At 53.7% G+C, this 14,839-nt stretch overlaps 1 protein-coding gene across 4 annotated transcripts; it reads left to right on the top strand.

The window, feature by feature from the left end:
- The first annotated feature begins 251 nt into the window (after positions 1–251).
- TGM1 (transglutaminase 1) lies at positions 252–13,722 on the top strand. Of its 4 annotated transcripts, none has more exons than XM_090270210.1 (15): positions 252–633; positions 1,120–1,413; positions 1,565–1,753; positions 2,678–2,926; positions 3,318–3,436; positions 3,563–3,670; positions 4,115–4,289; positions 4,684–4,822; positions 4,948–5,051; positions 7,208–7,296; positions 7,786–7,939; positions 8,041–8,322; positions 8,447–8,607; positions 8,974–9,110; positions 13,316–13,722. In XM_090270210.1, the coding sequence occupies exons 1-15, from the start codon at positions 609–611 to the stop codon at positions 13,542–13,544; spliced, it is 2,454 nt and encodes an 817-aa protein (XP_090126336.1). In that variant the 5' UTR covers positions 252–608; the 3' UTR covers positions 13,545–13,722. The 4 variants fall into 4 exon arrangements, with proteins under 4 accessions (XP_090126336.1, XP_090126338.1, XP_090126337.1 ...); XM_090270212.1 differs by having other exon boundaries at positions 252–601; XM_090270211.1 differs by having other exon boundaries at positions 252–367.
- Positions 13,723–14,839: the final 1,117 nt, after the last annotated feature.

A 14,839-nucleotide genomic window follows, 5' to 3' on the forward strand; every position in this document is an offset into this window, starting at 1 on the left:
CCAGTCCCTACCCTACGCCCTCCCAAGCCCCAGTCGCACCATCCCCGTGTACAAGGTTCCTCAGTTCCTCGAAAGGGAAGAGGTTTTGGCGGGGCCTCATTTCCCTTCCCTACCTCTGAGACAGCCCCAGGGGGGCGGGCCTCTTCCCCCACCCCGTCGGGAGGTGGGGGTGAGGGGTGTATGGAGCAACCAAGCTTCCCCTCCTCAGCAACGGCCCCGCCCTTCCCCCTCATAAATCACTTCCCCGCCAGCCCCACACCTTCCATTTGTGCGGTGGCGTCCGGCGGGTCCGTCCTGTCCCATCAGTCCTAACCTGTTCCACCCCGACTGCGCAACTCAGCGCTGCCCTCGCCAGCACCGCCGCCAGGTGAGGGGCCCCGACGGGCTCTGGGGTGCTGAGCCCCACGACGCTGCCTAGGGGCCGCGCGCGCCCAGATCTGGCCTCAGCAAGGTGGGGTGCGGACCAGCACGGGGGTGCGGACCAGCACGAGCCTGCGGGGCCAGCGAAGCTGTCCCCATGCCCGGACTCTGCGCGAGGGAGAGCGGGCTCCGGCACAGCGAGCCGCCCCTCCCGGATGCTCTGCACGGGGTTTGACCTGAAGTGAGGAATGCCAAGGACCCCAAGTCCCGCAGGTCGCCCGCTTGTCTTCTGCAAGGAGCGTTGGGTGGGGAATCTCTACTAAGAAATGGGTCCTAAACGCAGTCGACCTCTATCTAGATTGAGGAGCGGCAGGTGGTGGGAGCAGGCCAGGGTATGATCTGTGTGCTTGGGTCTTGAGACTGACAAGTGTCTACGCATTTCCTGGGATGGGTCCTTGAGTAGGTTTCTTGGTTGGCTATCTGGTTTGGTGGGTGCCTATGCAGGGGTGAGAAGGGAAGACTCTCCTCTGCAGTGTGGGAAGTTTCTCTAGGTAAGTCCAAGAAGAGTCTTCAGGGAGTGTCTCTGGACGGGTCTGGGGTAATCTCTGGATCAAGATAAAATCATCTCTGTGATCTGGCTGGAACCAAGTCAGCTCTCTGAATGGAGGTTTTCTGGCTGGGCTGGCTGGGCTGGCTGGGGTGTCCTTGGTAAAAGAAGTCTGAGAGGGTGACCGGAGCCTCCCTGCCTCTTCCACACAGATATGATGGAAGGTCTTCGTTCAGACCTGGGCCGCTGGGGAGGAAACCCCTGGCAGCCCCCCGCCACACCGTCCCCAGAGCCGGAGCCGGAGCCAGACACAAGGTCACGCAGAGGGAGCCGTTCCTTCTGGGCTCGCTGCTGTGGCTGCTGCTCCTGCCGGAGTGGGGCAGATGATGACTGGGACCGAGGGTCCAGGTCTGGGGGCCGAAGACCCGATTCCCGGGGCTCAGGTTCCCGCCGACCTATCTCACAGGGCAGTGGCGTGAACGCAGCTGGAGATGGCAGGATCCGAGGTGAGACTGGCCTGTCCACCTTAGCTGAGAGCCGAAAGGTCTTAATAGGGACTGAGATTCATTCTGGCATCTCTGGGGACCTGGGAGGCTAATGATAGAGCCCTGGGTTCCCCATAGGGCTTCTCTGACTGGGAGTTGTGTGACTTTGCAGAGGGCATGCTGGTGGTGACTGGTGTGGACCTGCTGAGTTCACGCTCGGACCAGAACCGCCGAGAGCACCACACAGATGAGTTCGAGTACGATGAGCTGATTCTGCGCCGTGGGCAGCCTTTCCACATGGTCCTCTTCCTGTCTCGGCCCTATGAATCCTCCGATCGTATCACTCTGGAACTACACATTGGTCAGTGTGGCCTGTAGTGGGAAGGGTGAAAACTTGGGCAGGGGGCCTGGCTATCAGGGCCTCCCAGCCTTGGTATTAAGGTCAGAAGGGTGTCTTTAGGCTCCTCCCTCACCTCTGTCCTCAGCCTCTGCCGGATGAGGCAGCTGCAAGTGTGTGTCCCTAGGAGTGTGTTGTAGGGAGAGTCTTGGTGTCCCCATTTTCCTAAGCTTGCCCACTCCAAACCTCCAGGGGCATCTGTCTCTGTTCTTTCTCTTCAGGTGTTGGCTCTGATGTTGCTGCCTCTGTGTATCCTTCTTTCTGGGTCTGCTCTCCTTCCCCAGGGTGTGGCGGCTCTCTCTACTCTCTCTGTCCAACTCTGTCTCTGTGTTTCCTCTGTCTCCATGGCCCAGGGCAGGTGCCTCCCTTGCCGCGTTGCTTGGTGGCCGCTGATTGTGCAGGCTGGTGATTACCCAGCTGCCGGGGGCGGGAGACTCCTTGTACCCTTTGATTAGGACTTGACCTTGTCCACCCCGCCTCTCATTTCCCAAGTACCCCGCCACCTCCACCAGGGATGCCCTGGGCCCTGGAAGCAGCAGCCCCAAGGAGCAGGCAGGGTTGGCCTTCAGGATCTGGAGCATCTGGACCCAGCCAATGCTGGGACAGTCAGGCAGGCAGAGGGTGACGGTGGCCTGGTCTCTCCTGCCCACCTCTGAGTTCAGTGTCAGGGGAACAGGTTTGGGATGTTGGACTGGGTCTCTGCCCTGGCATGTGGGCAAGCATCGGGCGGGGACAGAGCTGCTTTCAGACTGTAAGGTGATGGCCTAACTCGGGGACACACACACAATGGTTCATACACATTCTGGGTGGGGCTGAGAGAAGTCTAAAGCTCTGTCCCCACTACCTCAGGGAGGCCTCACCAGCTAATTGCTGCTTTCCCCATTCCAGGAAACAACCCTGAAGTGGGCAAGGGCACCCATGTGATCATCCCAGTGGGCAAAGGGGGCAGTGGAGGCTGGAAGGCCCAGGTGACCAAGTCCAGTGGGCAGAATGTGAACCTACGGGTCCACACCTCCCCAAATGCCATCGTCGGCAAGTTTCAATTCACAGTCCGCACACACTCAGATGCTGGCGAGTTCCTGTTGCCCTTCGACCCCAACAATGAGATATACATCCTCTTCAATCCCTGGTGCCCAGGTGAGCCTGCTGGAGTCAGGAGCAGGGGGCAGACATGAGAGGAGGGAGGTCGGGCTTCCTTTCCTAGGGTCCTGCTAGGTGCCTGGGTACCTAGCCCTAGGCGAAGTCAACCTCCTATTGTCCAGGTGAGGGGATCTAGGTCCTATGTAGAAAGGTGACCACCTCAAGGTCACACAGCCTCACCTCTCCTGGTGAAGGGCCCTGGTTACAGCCACGCTCCTCCCACCATCTCCGACGTGCTTCCTGTGTCCTTCCTGGGAGCAGTGGTTTTAGGCTAGAGGTGTCCCTGTTCTTCCTCTGTGGACACGAGTCCTGCAGAATTGGCTCGGGGGCAGGTGGGGCCCCGGAAGAGGGCTGGAGCAAACCAGACATGTGTATTTCGGGGATGCAGAGGACATCGTGTACGTGGCACATGAGGACTGGCGGCAGGAGTATGTGCTTAATGAGTCTGGGAGGATTTACTACGGGACGGAAGCACAGATTGGCGAACGGACCTGGAACTACGGCCAGGTATGGTTGACCAAGGCCACAATGCCCTTGGGGGCACTAGAGGCGAGTGGGGTGGAGTCGGAGAGGAGATGCTGGCCTAGGGGTCAAGCTTGGCCACAGTGGGCTGCAGTCACCTCTGCCTTCCAGTTTGACCATGGAGTGCTGGATGCCTGCCTGTACATCCTGGACCGGCGGGGCATGCCTTATGGAGGCCGTGCAGACCCAGTCAGTGTTTCCCGGGTCATCTCTGCCATGGTGAGCACCCTCATGGCTCTGAGCCCCACTGTATGTCTGCCTGCTGCCTCCCTTGCCACCCGCTTCTGGCCCTTCTGATTCCTCCGGGACCCCAGCCATGGCCTGCTTTGCAAAGGGTATCGTGGAAAGGGGTTTCACTCCTCTTCTCTCCCTTGCCTGCCACACACCCCACCCTTCCTGGCTCCTGTCCCGGCTCTTATGGAATGAAGGGCCAAACCCAATACTTGGCACACCCAGGACACACATTCCTGTGTGAAACCAGGGGTGGGAGGGCAGATGGCTCTGGGAGGGCAGATGGCTCTGGGAGGGGTGAGCAGGACTCAGCTAGATCCTGAGGCATTTAGGGGTGAAGGGCAGTTGCAGGGCCAGAGGCTGGGCTGGTGACCACATGGCAGGTCCTGAGCCTCTCCTCCAAATCCTCATATCCCATCCTGTTCTGGACAGGTGAACTCCTTGGACGACAATGGGGTCCTGATTGGGAACTGGTCTGGTGATTACTCCCGAGGCACTAACCCATCAGCGTGGGTGGGCAGCGTGGAGATCCTACTCAGCTACCTACACACCGGCTATTCCGTCCCTTATGGCCAGTGCTGGGTCTTCGCTGGTGTGACCACCACAGGTAGTGGAGGGACTGGCAGAGGAGTGGCCAGGGCCCTACAGGAGGAGGGAGGGAAACCAGGCTCCACCTTCATGAACCAGGCCCAGTTGTGACTATAGTGCAGGGGCAGGTGGGGGTGGATGGTAGGCTGACCTTAATTATCATTAATTAATGTTAACAACCACAGAGAGACCTAGGGGAGGGGAGGGGAAAGGGACAGGCAGGGGCAAGGCCAGGCAGGTGGCCTGGCTTCCACTAACCCCCAACACACCCTGACCCTAGTGACCCCTGACCCAGCTTGGCAGCCCCAGTTGCCCTTCTCTTCTCCCCCCGCTATTCCTCACCTGATGCTTCACCTCTCCCCAACCCCTGCCCTGGCCCTGGACCCTGAGCCCCAACCCTGCCTCCTCCACAGTTTTGCGATGCCTGGGCCTGGCCACACGTACTGTGACCAACTTCAACTCAGCACATGACACAGACACGTCCCTCACCATGGACATCTACTTTGACGAGAACATGAAACCTCTCGAACACCTGAATCACGATTCTGTTTGGTGAGGCTGGGTCTGGGGCTGGACTTCTCATCCCTGCCAAGAACCCAAGACCTCGCTACCAAAGGGGTCCTGGGGAGGCCCCAGACGGGAGACTCAGACCCAGCACTTCCTCCATATCTGTCCAGGAACTTCCATGTGTGGAACGACTGCTGGATAAAGAGGCCGGATCTGCCCTCAGGCTTTGATGGGTGGCAGGTTGTGGATTCTACACCCCAGGAGACCAGCAGTGGTGAGGCGGGCCCTGCCTGGCTCCTATACCCCACTTTGGCTTCTCCCTGTATCCCCAATCTGGGTAACAAACTCCAGTGTCAGCACTGAACTGGGCCTTAGAGCCGGGTCCTTTACCCCCATGGTTCTTAAACAAGCTTATCAGCCATGTGCCCTTTAGTTTATTTTTACCTTTCTGCATAACTATATGCCTAAGTTTTATTTATGTATAATGGTTAATATACCAGACGGTTCAGAAGTCAGAGGATTCAAGAGAATTCAGTGTCAGGTTTTTCTCCCCCAAGCAATCCACCATTCTCATTTGCTTTTTGACTTACATATCCTGGGATAATTAATTGAAAGACCCTTTTATTTATGTATTATTGAAGTTTAAAAAGAGGTGATTATTATAAGTAATACATGCTTGAAAGAGAAAAAGGAACAGAATTGAATAGCATAAAATGTAAATATTTCCTATTCTCTCTCAGGAGGTTTTTGCTTTGTTTTGTTCTAAGTAGATGCGTGGGTCCCACCACAGACCTGACATATTAGACATACCAGGGGTGGATTCTAAGTTCCCCCTGGTGATGCTGAGATCATCTAGGTTTGGGATCCACTCCAAGTTCTTTTGGGACATGTGGGAAACAGTGGCCCAGAGAGGTGGAGTGACTTTCTCTAGGACACAGAGCATTAGGTCAGCAGTGGAGCAAATCCAGTCCCTGACTCCCTCCCTTCTTGACATTCATTCTCTCTTTCACCAAGTCCTCTCTTGTCTGTTCCATTGTTCACTATGAGTACTACTGAATAGTGTAGAAAAAAATTAGGGTTCAGATAAGTTCAAAGAAGAAAGCAGCCCCCAGACCTAGCCCTGAGAGGTAACTGCTGACAACATAACCTACTAGTCTCTTTTCCACAAGACACATGTTTGCAAAAATTAGACCCGCCACGCACTCTGTTCTCAAACAGGTCCCTCCCCTTCCCACCTTAACCCTGCAGCCCCAAGCAGCCAGCCTGCCCCTCATGCTGCCTTCCTTCCACCTCTGCCCTCTTCACCCTGGGTAAGAGAGCCCTCACTTAGCCTACATTTCTCCTCTGGTCTCTGGCCAGACCCCTCCCATTCAATCATCTTTATGAACAGTGCCCCCTGAGTTGTGCAACCCAGTGAAGCCTGCGATGCTGGAAGAGGCTAGCCCAGGACATTGGGAGAACTGAGTTCGGGGCCCCGCCCTGGGAAGTGGTGGGGTGGGCAGCAGGCAGGGACCCTGGGGCCAGCCAGACTTGGGCTTGTTTCCAGCTTGATTATTTACTTCTTAGATATGTCATCTTGGGCAGTTCCTTGCATCTTTGGGCTTTGATGTTTTCGTTTGTTATATGAGGATATGTACCATATAGGGTGCTTGGGAAGATCAAATGAGAAATCATATATTAGGGAGACTAGCAACATGCCTGGACCATAGTAAATATTCGCTCCTTCCACTTGCTTGTATCAGCTGTCTTGTGAGATCCAGCATCTACCTTGCCTCTCGGAACCTCAGTTTCCCCATCTATAAAAGGAGACCATAGTGCTAGGTGTTTTCTAAGATTCTTTCCTGTTGGATGGCTTACTGTTTTGTGTCCCCTCACTGTTTTGTGTCCTCTCCTGCCAAGCCTCCTCCCTGTCAGCCCATCTCATCTAAAAAAACCCTCCTGAGCATGATGAAGTCAGACTATTTTCCACCAGCTCCCCTCCCACCACCTCTCAGAGAGGACCCAATGGGCTGCAGAGCTGAGGGGTTGTTCTGGGTCTCTCTGGAATGGTGGCTGTGGTGTCATTAATCTCCTGACCAGCAAGCAGAGTTATCATGGGCTCTGGATTTATTTTGACATAAAGGGTCTTGACCTCTGGGGATCACAGACAGCCAGCATCCAACTTCAGCCAGCGGAGCAAGAGTGTGTCGATGATTTGGTTAACAAGGCAGGCTTGTCCCCAGGGTTGGCCCGGCCCCGACCCCAAGACACACTAACTGAGGCCAAATGGAACCTCACTCTTCCGTTTACCCTCCCTGGGTTGGATTGGGTGGCTGCTGACCCCAAGGCAGTGGTCACTAGGCCTCGGATGGGTGGGCCTCTCCCCAGGATCTGAGGGTCGCCCTCGGCCTCTTTGGATCTCTCACCTCCAACCTGCCTCGACTCCCCTAGGCATCTTCTGCTGTGGCCCCTGCTCTGTGGAGTCCATCAAGAATGGCCTGGTCTACATGAAATATGACACACCCTTCATTTTTGCCGAGGTGAGGAGTGTGCTCCACATGCCATCTTGAGCAGTTGGGAGGCCAAAGCACTGGCATGGTCCTGGGTTCTCTGGCCTGACTTTGCCGCTGACTGACCAGCTGTGTGTCCTTGGGCAAGTCATTCTAAGAGTCTCAGTTTTCTCAACTATAAAAGGGAATAATAATGACTGCCGTGCTTCCTGTACTCAGGATCAAAAGAAATAATGGGTATGAAATAGCTTTACAAGTCATAAAGTCAGCGAATGAGTGTAAGGGATTACTGTTATTAATGCCAAAGTGCTTTGCAAGGAGCCTCCCAGACCAGCCTCCCTGCTCTCTGGCTTCATCTGGCTCAGCTTGGAAAGTCTCCCTGTTTGGCTCCGCCAGCAAGCTTCCACTCTTCAGACCTAACCCTCCCTATTGCTCTGAGGATCAAGGGAAGATAGCTGGAGTCAGGTCCAACCTCAGGCCCCATGGCTTGCTCTCACTCCACCTGCCCTCTCCCAACAGGTGAACAGTGACAAGGTTTATTGGCAGCGACAGGATGATGGCAGCTTCAAGATTGTGTACGTGGAGGAGAAGGCCATTGGCACCCTCATTGTCACAAAGGCAATTGGCTCCAACATGCGGGAGGATATCACCCACATCTATAAGCACCCAGAAGGTACCCAACATGGCCAGCTCAGGCCCATGCCAAATGTTCCCACTGAGCACCCACCCACCTTCCCAGTAGCGGTCACCTCAACCTTGACCCTCAACCCCCAGGCTCAGCAGCAGAGCGGAAGGCAGTGGAAACAGCAGCCGCCCATGGCAGCAAACCCAATGTGTACGCCACCCGGGACTCAGCTGATGATGTGGCGATACAGGTGGAGGCCCAGGATGCAGTGATGGGGCAGGACCTGATGGTCTGTGTGGTGCTGACCAATCGCAGCAGCAGCCGCCGAACTGTGAAGCTCCACCTCTACCTCTCAGTCACCTTCTACACCGGTGTCACCGGCTCTGTCTTCAAGGAGAGCAAGGAGGAAGTGGTGCTGGCTCCCAGGGCCTGTAAGTGCTCCTTCCCCATCCCTGCCCGCCAGATGGCTGGGCACCCAGGTCTGTGGGCATGGGGACTCTGGGAGGCCATGCCTGAGGAAGCAGTCCTTCGTGACACCATGCCTCCTCTCTCCAGCGGAACGTGTGACCATGCCCGTGGCCTACAAGGAATACCGGCCCCAGCTTGTGGACCAGGGGGCCATGCTGCTCAATGTCTCAGGCCACGTCAAGGAGAACAGCCAGGTGCTGGCCAAGCAGCACACCTTCCGTCTGCGCACCCCGGACCTCTCCCTCGCGGTAAGGGCAGCTGGCTAGAGTGTGAGGGATAGCCAGGGGCTGAGGGAAATTGGAGTGGAAGGGGACAGGGCACTAAGTCAGGAACAGGCTGACCTGATGAGCAGTCCCAGGAGGAAAAGGTCAGGGATTGGTTCTGGGCTCCCAGACTTCAATTTTCTCATCTGTAAATTGAAACCTCATCTCTCCGATTCTGTGGTGACTGGGTGAGGAGTGGCTCCGAGTTTCCTCTGTAGGGTGTGCAGAGCCTCCTCTGAGGGGCAGAAATGTGGGAGTCAAGGAGGGTTTAACCCCTCTCTGGTGCAGTGTATGGACCCCATGTATTTGGCCAGGGTCTCTGATGTGGGGATGGGTCTCTTTTTCTCTCAGTTATTGGGAGCAGCTGTGGTTGGCCAGGAGTGCGAAGTACAGATTGTTTTCAAGAACCCCCTGCCTATCACCCTCACCAAAGTTGTCTTCCGGCTCGAGGGCTCCGGGTTACAGAGACCCAAGATCCTCAACGTTGGGTGAGTCTGGCATCTCCTTGCCTGCCTCCTGGGCTGCCCAGCGCCCCATATTGCTTCCTCTCTTGATCAGGATGGTCAGGATGGGTACCATCTGTCAGGGTCCAACAAAGCAGCTTGGGGCCAGCCAGCAATACCTCCTGACTCAGTTTGGTCCCAGCAACAATTTTAAGGAAACCTGCTGCATGTGCAGTGCTGTCCCTACCCTGCATCACCATCTCCTTAAGGAGCTAAAACTTCACATAGAAATCATCAGCAACTCATCACTAACATTGCCCAGCACTCAGCAGTTGACCAGGCACTTTCAGGGATATTTTCTCATTGGGAGACCACGAAAACCCTTTAATGTACATTAGAGACCATCATAGAATTAAAAGCAAAGCTTTAGGATCCTGAAAAATTGGGTTCAAACCCCACCTCCATCACTCATGGGCTAGGTAAGTGTCTTATCTCCTCTGAGCCTCATTTTTCTCACCTGTAACGTTGGGATAACAGTAGTGCCTGACTCTGAGGGCCATTGTGAGGATTAAATGAGATGATGCACGTAAAGCATTTAGCATGTGCCTGATACAAAGTTAGCGCTCTGCTTGGAGTTTTTATTTTGATTATTGCCACCATCAGCCCCACTTTACAGAGGGGGAACCTAATGGCCACATCTCACAGGGTCTCACAGTTCATCAGGGACAGCCTCTGCTCTTCCCGTGTGGCACACACCATGTACAGACTCTCAAGCCTGTTGCTTGGTTTGTGCCATGAGGGCTGAGCAGCAGTTGCAGAGGAGGGGGTGCTACACCCCAGGCCCCTCCCAGCCCACTTGGACCTGATCCTGGGCCAGGAGAGGCTCTGTGAGGGCCTCACACAGTACTGTCTGTGTTCCTGGGCCTGTGCTGTCATCTCTGACACAGGCCCACACAAGCTGCCCTGTCCCTCCTGAGGAACAGCACAGAGGGAAAGCAGGGAAGGCCAGAGGCTGGCATTTAAGATCAGGGTGCTGAGGACAGGGGCATGCATTTTCTTCTTTAGACAAAGAGAGTCTGAGGGAAAGCAATGGCCTCTGTGGAGGAGCTGGGTGGGGGAAGAAGAGGGTCCCTGCCCACCCTCCTCCACACTCCCCGCAGTCACAGCAGGCTCTGCCTTGGTTGTGGCCTCCACTTTTGCCAACAGGCCAAAGCTGAAAAGGTTATTTTCCTGATCTTTGCCCCAGCCTGAACCCTGGATGATGTCATGTGTCACAGGAGTGCTTTCCCTTGTCTCCCTGCAACACTGGCAGCTTAGAGTGGAGCTGGGACTCCCCAGTAGCTCCCCCTGCAGGCATTTTTCACCTGCAAATGCTGAAGGGAGTTCTCCTGTTCTGCGGGGTCCCCAGAGCTGGACTCCCATCAGCAGTCCTGCCAGACTTTTGAGTCTTGCCCCTGCCGGTGTGTGTGTGTGTGTGTGTGTGTGTGTGTGTGTAAGAGGACCACTGAGCTGAGCAGGGAGGCCCGGCTCTTCCCCTCACCTGTGGGTTTGTATAAATCCCCTCTTCCCACTTAAAGGCCCCCATCTCCCACCAGTAAATGAGAGAGTTGGAAGACGGTTTCTCAAGGCAGGTTCTCCTTGCCTGTGGCTCCTCAGCTGCTGCTAGCCTGGGCCGGGGCCACTGGGACAACTGAGAACCCCAAGAAGGAGGTCCCTGGGCTGTTGGTTCAGATACATTAGATTCCAAGATGGGTGTCACTTTGCTCCCGTTTGCACATCAAAGGCTGTGGTATGGAGCCCCATTAGAGCACAAGGTGTGCCACCCAGCGTGGTGACTAGCCACTTAATAAACATTCCAGAACTTACTCCTCCAGATGGCTTTTGTCACCACCAAACCAGTCAGCAGGAGAGGCTGAAAGTCTGTTCCAAACCCTTCTCAGGAATTTCCCCCAGAGCCTGAATCATATTCTCTAGAATATCCCTAGGACGGCCTTCCTGGGGAGTGCATTTCACTTTGGGGAAACAGTCTGAAGTCATCGAGAGCTAAGACTAATTAATAATGTGGGCAAACAAAGTGGGTCATAGTGCCCTTTTCAGTCAGAAATAAAGCTTGGCTTTAAAGGAGGGACCGGGTATGCGTCACATGTGACTGGGTGCTCATGACATGTGTGTGTGTGTGTGTTTGTGTGTGTGAGTGTGTATGTGTGTGTGTGTGTGTGTGGTTTTCATTGACTCTGAAGAATTCAAGAGGAGTTTTTAAAATTGTTTCAAACACTGGCAACATGGCTGAACAAGTACAAAATTAAAGGACAGTGCTAATTTTCCATGTCTAAATTCTGGTGTCCTTGTCAGGGAGTTGGTTTCATTGTTTGAGCTCATTATCACAAACACATTCTAGCTTTAGCAGCTGATGTGCTCAGCTTAAACTCACAAACAGGGGTGTGGCAAAAGTCTCAGCTGACACTAAGACCAGGACAGGGAGAGATCTTGACATCCCATGCTGGAACCTAGAAAGCTGTTTTCCTTGGAAATAATGTTATAAATAAAGGCCATGTTCTGAAGAAGCACAGTATGATTATAGTACAGGACAAGTAGACCTGTATATCTGTGGAAAAGTGGGCATAAATTAAAAACACAAATTTGTAACCAATCAGAGTACAGCCTACCTACTACATTATAGACTTAATGTCTAGTTATCTGTTATGATAGAAAGTCTAGAGATTATGTCTATAACTTAACAGTTAGGCTTTATATATCTCCCTGCCTCCCCCTGCTTCCCTCCTTCATGGAGCTTGGAGGCACCTTCAAGACCATCTGATCCCACCCCCTTTATTTTATATTTACTTCTATTTTACAGACCAGAAAGTGAGGATCAGAGAAGTTCAGTAACTTGTCCTAAACCACACAGCTAACAGTGATAGAAGGAGTACAGAGTGGTCCAGGGACGCCCCTTGCAAGCAGGCTCCAAGCAGGGAGAGCCCATCCTCGAAACTGGGGTATTGGTTTATTCTCTTGGAGGACTGAGGTCTCCATATAGGCTGGGGGTCCAGGGAGGGTCCCCAAGACAGGCTTGGGTTGAATAGGGAGGGGGCCAGAGGTAAGGGTTTAGGTAGAGACAGGAAAGGATAGATTCTAACAGGCATGAGGAGATACTATATAAATGTAATCACGCTCAATGTATAAAGCGCACATGCAGACTGCTGGAAGAGCTCAAAGAAGAGCCAGATTCATTTTTCTGAGGGTAGGAGGCACTCAAGGCCCTCACTGCGGAGGTGGTGTGGGCCAGCACCAGCCGCCAGGGCAAAACATGAAAAAGGAGTGAGTTCAGGGAAGGGAAGGAACCCATGAAGGCTGGTGGGCAGGAGGAATGGTGGGGGATGATGAGGCCATGCAGGCAAGCAGGCTGAGTCAGAATGAGCCTGTGTGTCGGGTTAGGGAGCTGCAATCTCATTTCATGAGCACCAAGGAAGCCAAGCCCTTGAAGGGTTCAGTTCAAGTTCAAGTGGTTAGAGAATAGAATGGAAAAATGAGATGGGAAGCAACAAGGTCATTTAGAAGGCTGGTGAAACTGTGATTCCCGGATGGGTGGTCTGGGAATAGATTTTGAGAGATTTGTGAAGAAGGGAGAAAATAAAGGCACTGAGGGGTGTGTGTGTGTATGTGTCTCACATACACACAAATGTGTATGTCATTTAAACATGCCAACTCTCTGTTCTTGGGAAGGACTTTCATTTCGTTCTGATAACATTTTTTCAATGTTTTGGGGTATTAAAATTCTCCTTCTTCGGAAAGATTATTGTGGTAGAGGGTAATTAATTTTCTTCCACTTTCTTCCTTATAAAACTGAAAGTATTTGGCAATACTATGTTGAGCCCCAAAGTCACCATATGATGTTTGCTTGGTCTTGGAAAACCCGTGTGGTGGGGATGGTCTGGTTAGGCAGCAATGGAGATGAGAGGGTGGCAGAGCAACAGTTTTGTCCAGGTGTTTGTGGGAAGAGAAAGAGGAATCCCTGATGACTGGCCGATATCCACCTCAGGTAGCTGCATGAGTGACTGCTGATCTGGCTGAGTGTTGGCAGCCTTGCATCTCAGGCTTTGTCTTGGTCCTGGCTTTGGGGTTTCCAGCTGAGCCCAGAAGTGCCTGAAGGGCTCCGCATTCTGATCCTTTCTCCCTGGCTGCCCCATCAGTCCTTACTCCCCACTCCACCCATAGTCACCCCAGGCCTGTGACCCTCTCTCTGCTCCCAGGGACATTGGAGGCAACGAGACAGTGACACTGCGCCAGACGTTCGTGCCTGTGCGACCAGGCCCCCGCCAGCTCATCGCCAGCTTGGACAGCCCACAGCTCTCCCAGGTGCACGGTGTCATCCAGGTGGATGTGGCTCCAGCCTCTGGGAGTGGGGTCATCTTCTCAGGCTCTGGAGGCAACAGTCGCTCAGGGGAAACCATTCCTATGGCTTCTCGAGGTGGGGCTTAGCCCTGGGCTAGGAGCAATAGGACTGGAGTCGGATGATCAAGGACACTGCCTCAAGACAGGAGTCCGCTGCAGAGCGGCTCTCTGGGGGCTCAGGTGGGGAGGCCGGAGCACCCAGGGAGGGAGCCTAGCTTCACTTGCGCTGAGCAGCACAGAAACTAATAAACTGTTTTTTAATGAAGCTGCTGTTCTGTCCATCTATCAGTCTATGCTGGGCCAAGCAGTGTTCTGGGGACGCGCATGGCATTTCTGGCGCCCCTTGTCCTCAGAAGCATGGCTGGCAGGTCAGATGATGCCAGTTCGGCAGCTCTTGACACTGGGCCTGCTTGCCATCGGGACAGCCTCCTGTGCTTGTCTGACCGACCTCCCCCCACCCCAGGGTGCTTCTACTGACCAAAGCCCTTTTGAAGCCCCCTGGGTTTGGGTGGGACTGCTTCTTCCTATGGCACCCACAGTGGGAGAGAAGGACCTAAATTCCCTTTTGTAGGCACATCTTTGAGGTAGAAATAGGCTGGAATACTCTCTGAGCAGCCAAAGCCACTTTCAAATGTTTATTTTCATATATCTTTGTCTAAGAATCTTTGTAAAAGTAATACATGTTCAGAGTTTACCAACGACTGTAAAGAAGAAATTAACGATAATCCTTGACCACTACCATGTACAGAAAGGAACTGTTAACATCGTGTTTCTTATGCTGCTTTTCTCCTCAAGTAAACTTTGGTGAGCTTTTTCTCCCAGCATTAAATACTGGTTGAAAACACCAAGTTTAAAGACTGGATGAGTCTTCACTTCCAGGCTGCCCTGCTGGTCTTGCTGGGTCTGCTGCCCTTTTCAGTCTCCTTGGCTGGTGCCTCTGCCTCTGCTCAGCCTCTGCGCAGCCTCGGTTGTTGGAGTGACTCCAGCCTCCACCCCAGGCTCTCTCTCCTCCAGTTCCACTCTGCTGAGGTGAGTTCTGCCAGTGTTGGGGTTTTAAGGACCACTGGGTCCCCAAATTGTATCTGTTTTCATTGAACCTCAAACCTGTATACTTACGGCCTTCTCCACATCCCTGCTGGGCTTTTCATAGACTGCCCCACCAAGCGGAACAGGTCTAAGCTCAAACTCCTCACTGTCTCTAGCATATCTTCCTGCAGCCTCCCCTGTATCAGTAAATGGCAACTCTATTTTTTTTCAGTTTCTTGGGTCCTAAAATCTTGGAGTCGTCCTTGACTCCTTTCTCTCACATCCCTCATTCAGTCTCTCAGCAAATCTTGATGGTTCTGTCTCCCATTCCTACATGTCCAGAATCTGGCTGCTCC

This window comes from Furipterus horrens, unplaced genomic scaffold (assembly GCF_987537825.1).
Source record: "Furipterus horrens unplaced genomic scaffold, mFurHor1.1.pri manual_scaffold_3, whole genome shotgun sequence".
NCBI lineage: Eukaryota > Metazoa > Chordata > Mammalia > Chiroptera > Furipteridae > Furipterus > Furipterus horrens.

Excerpts from the sequence above, each read along its gene's own strand:
- TGM1 (XM_090270210.1), top strand. The coding sequence starts at position 609 with ATGCCAAGGACCCCAAGTCCCGCAG. Across the intron at positions 7,297-7,785 it reads CACCCTTCATTTTTGCCGAG|GTGAACAGTGACAAGGTTTA; the intron begins GTGAGGAGTGTG and ends CTCTCCCAACAG. Across the intron at positions 8,608-8,973 it reads CCCCGGACCTCTCCCTCGCG|TTATTGGGAGCAGCTGTGGT; the intron begins GTAAGGGCAGCT and ends TTTTTCTCTCAG.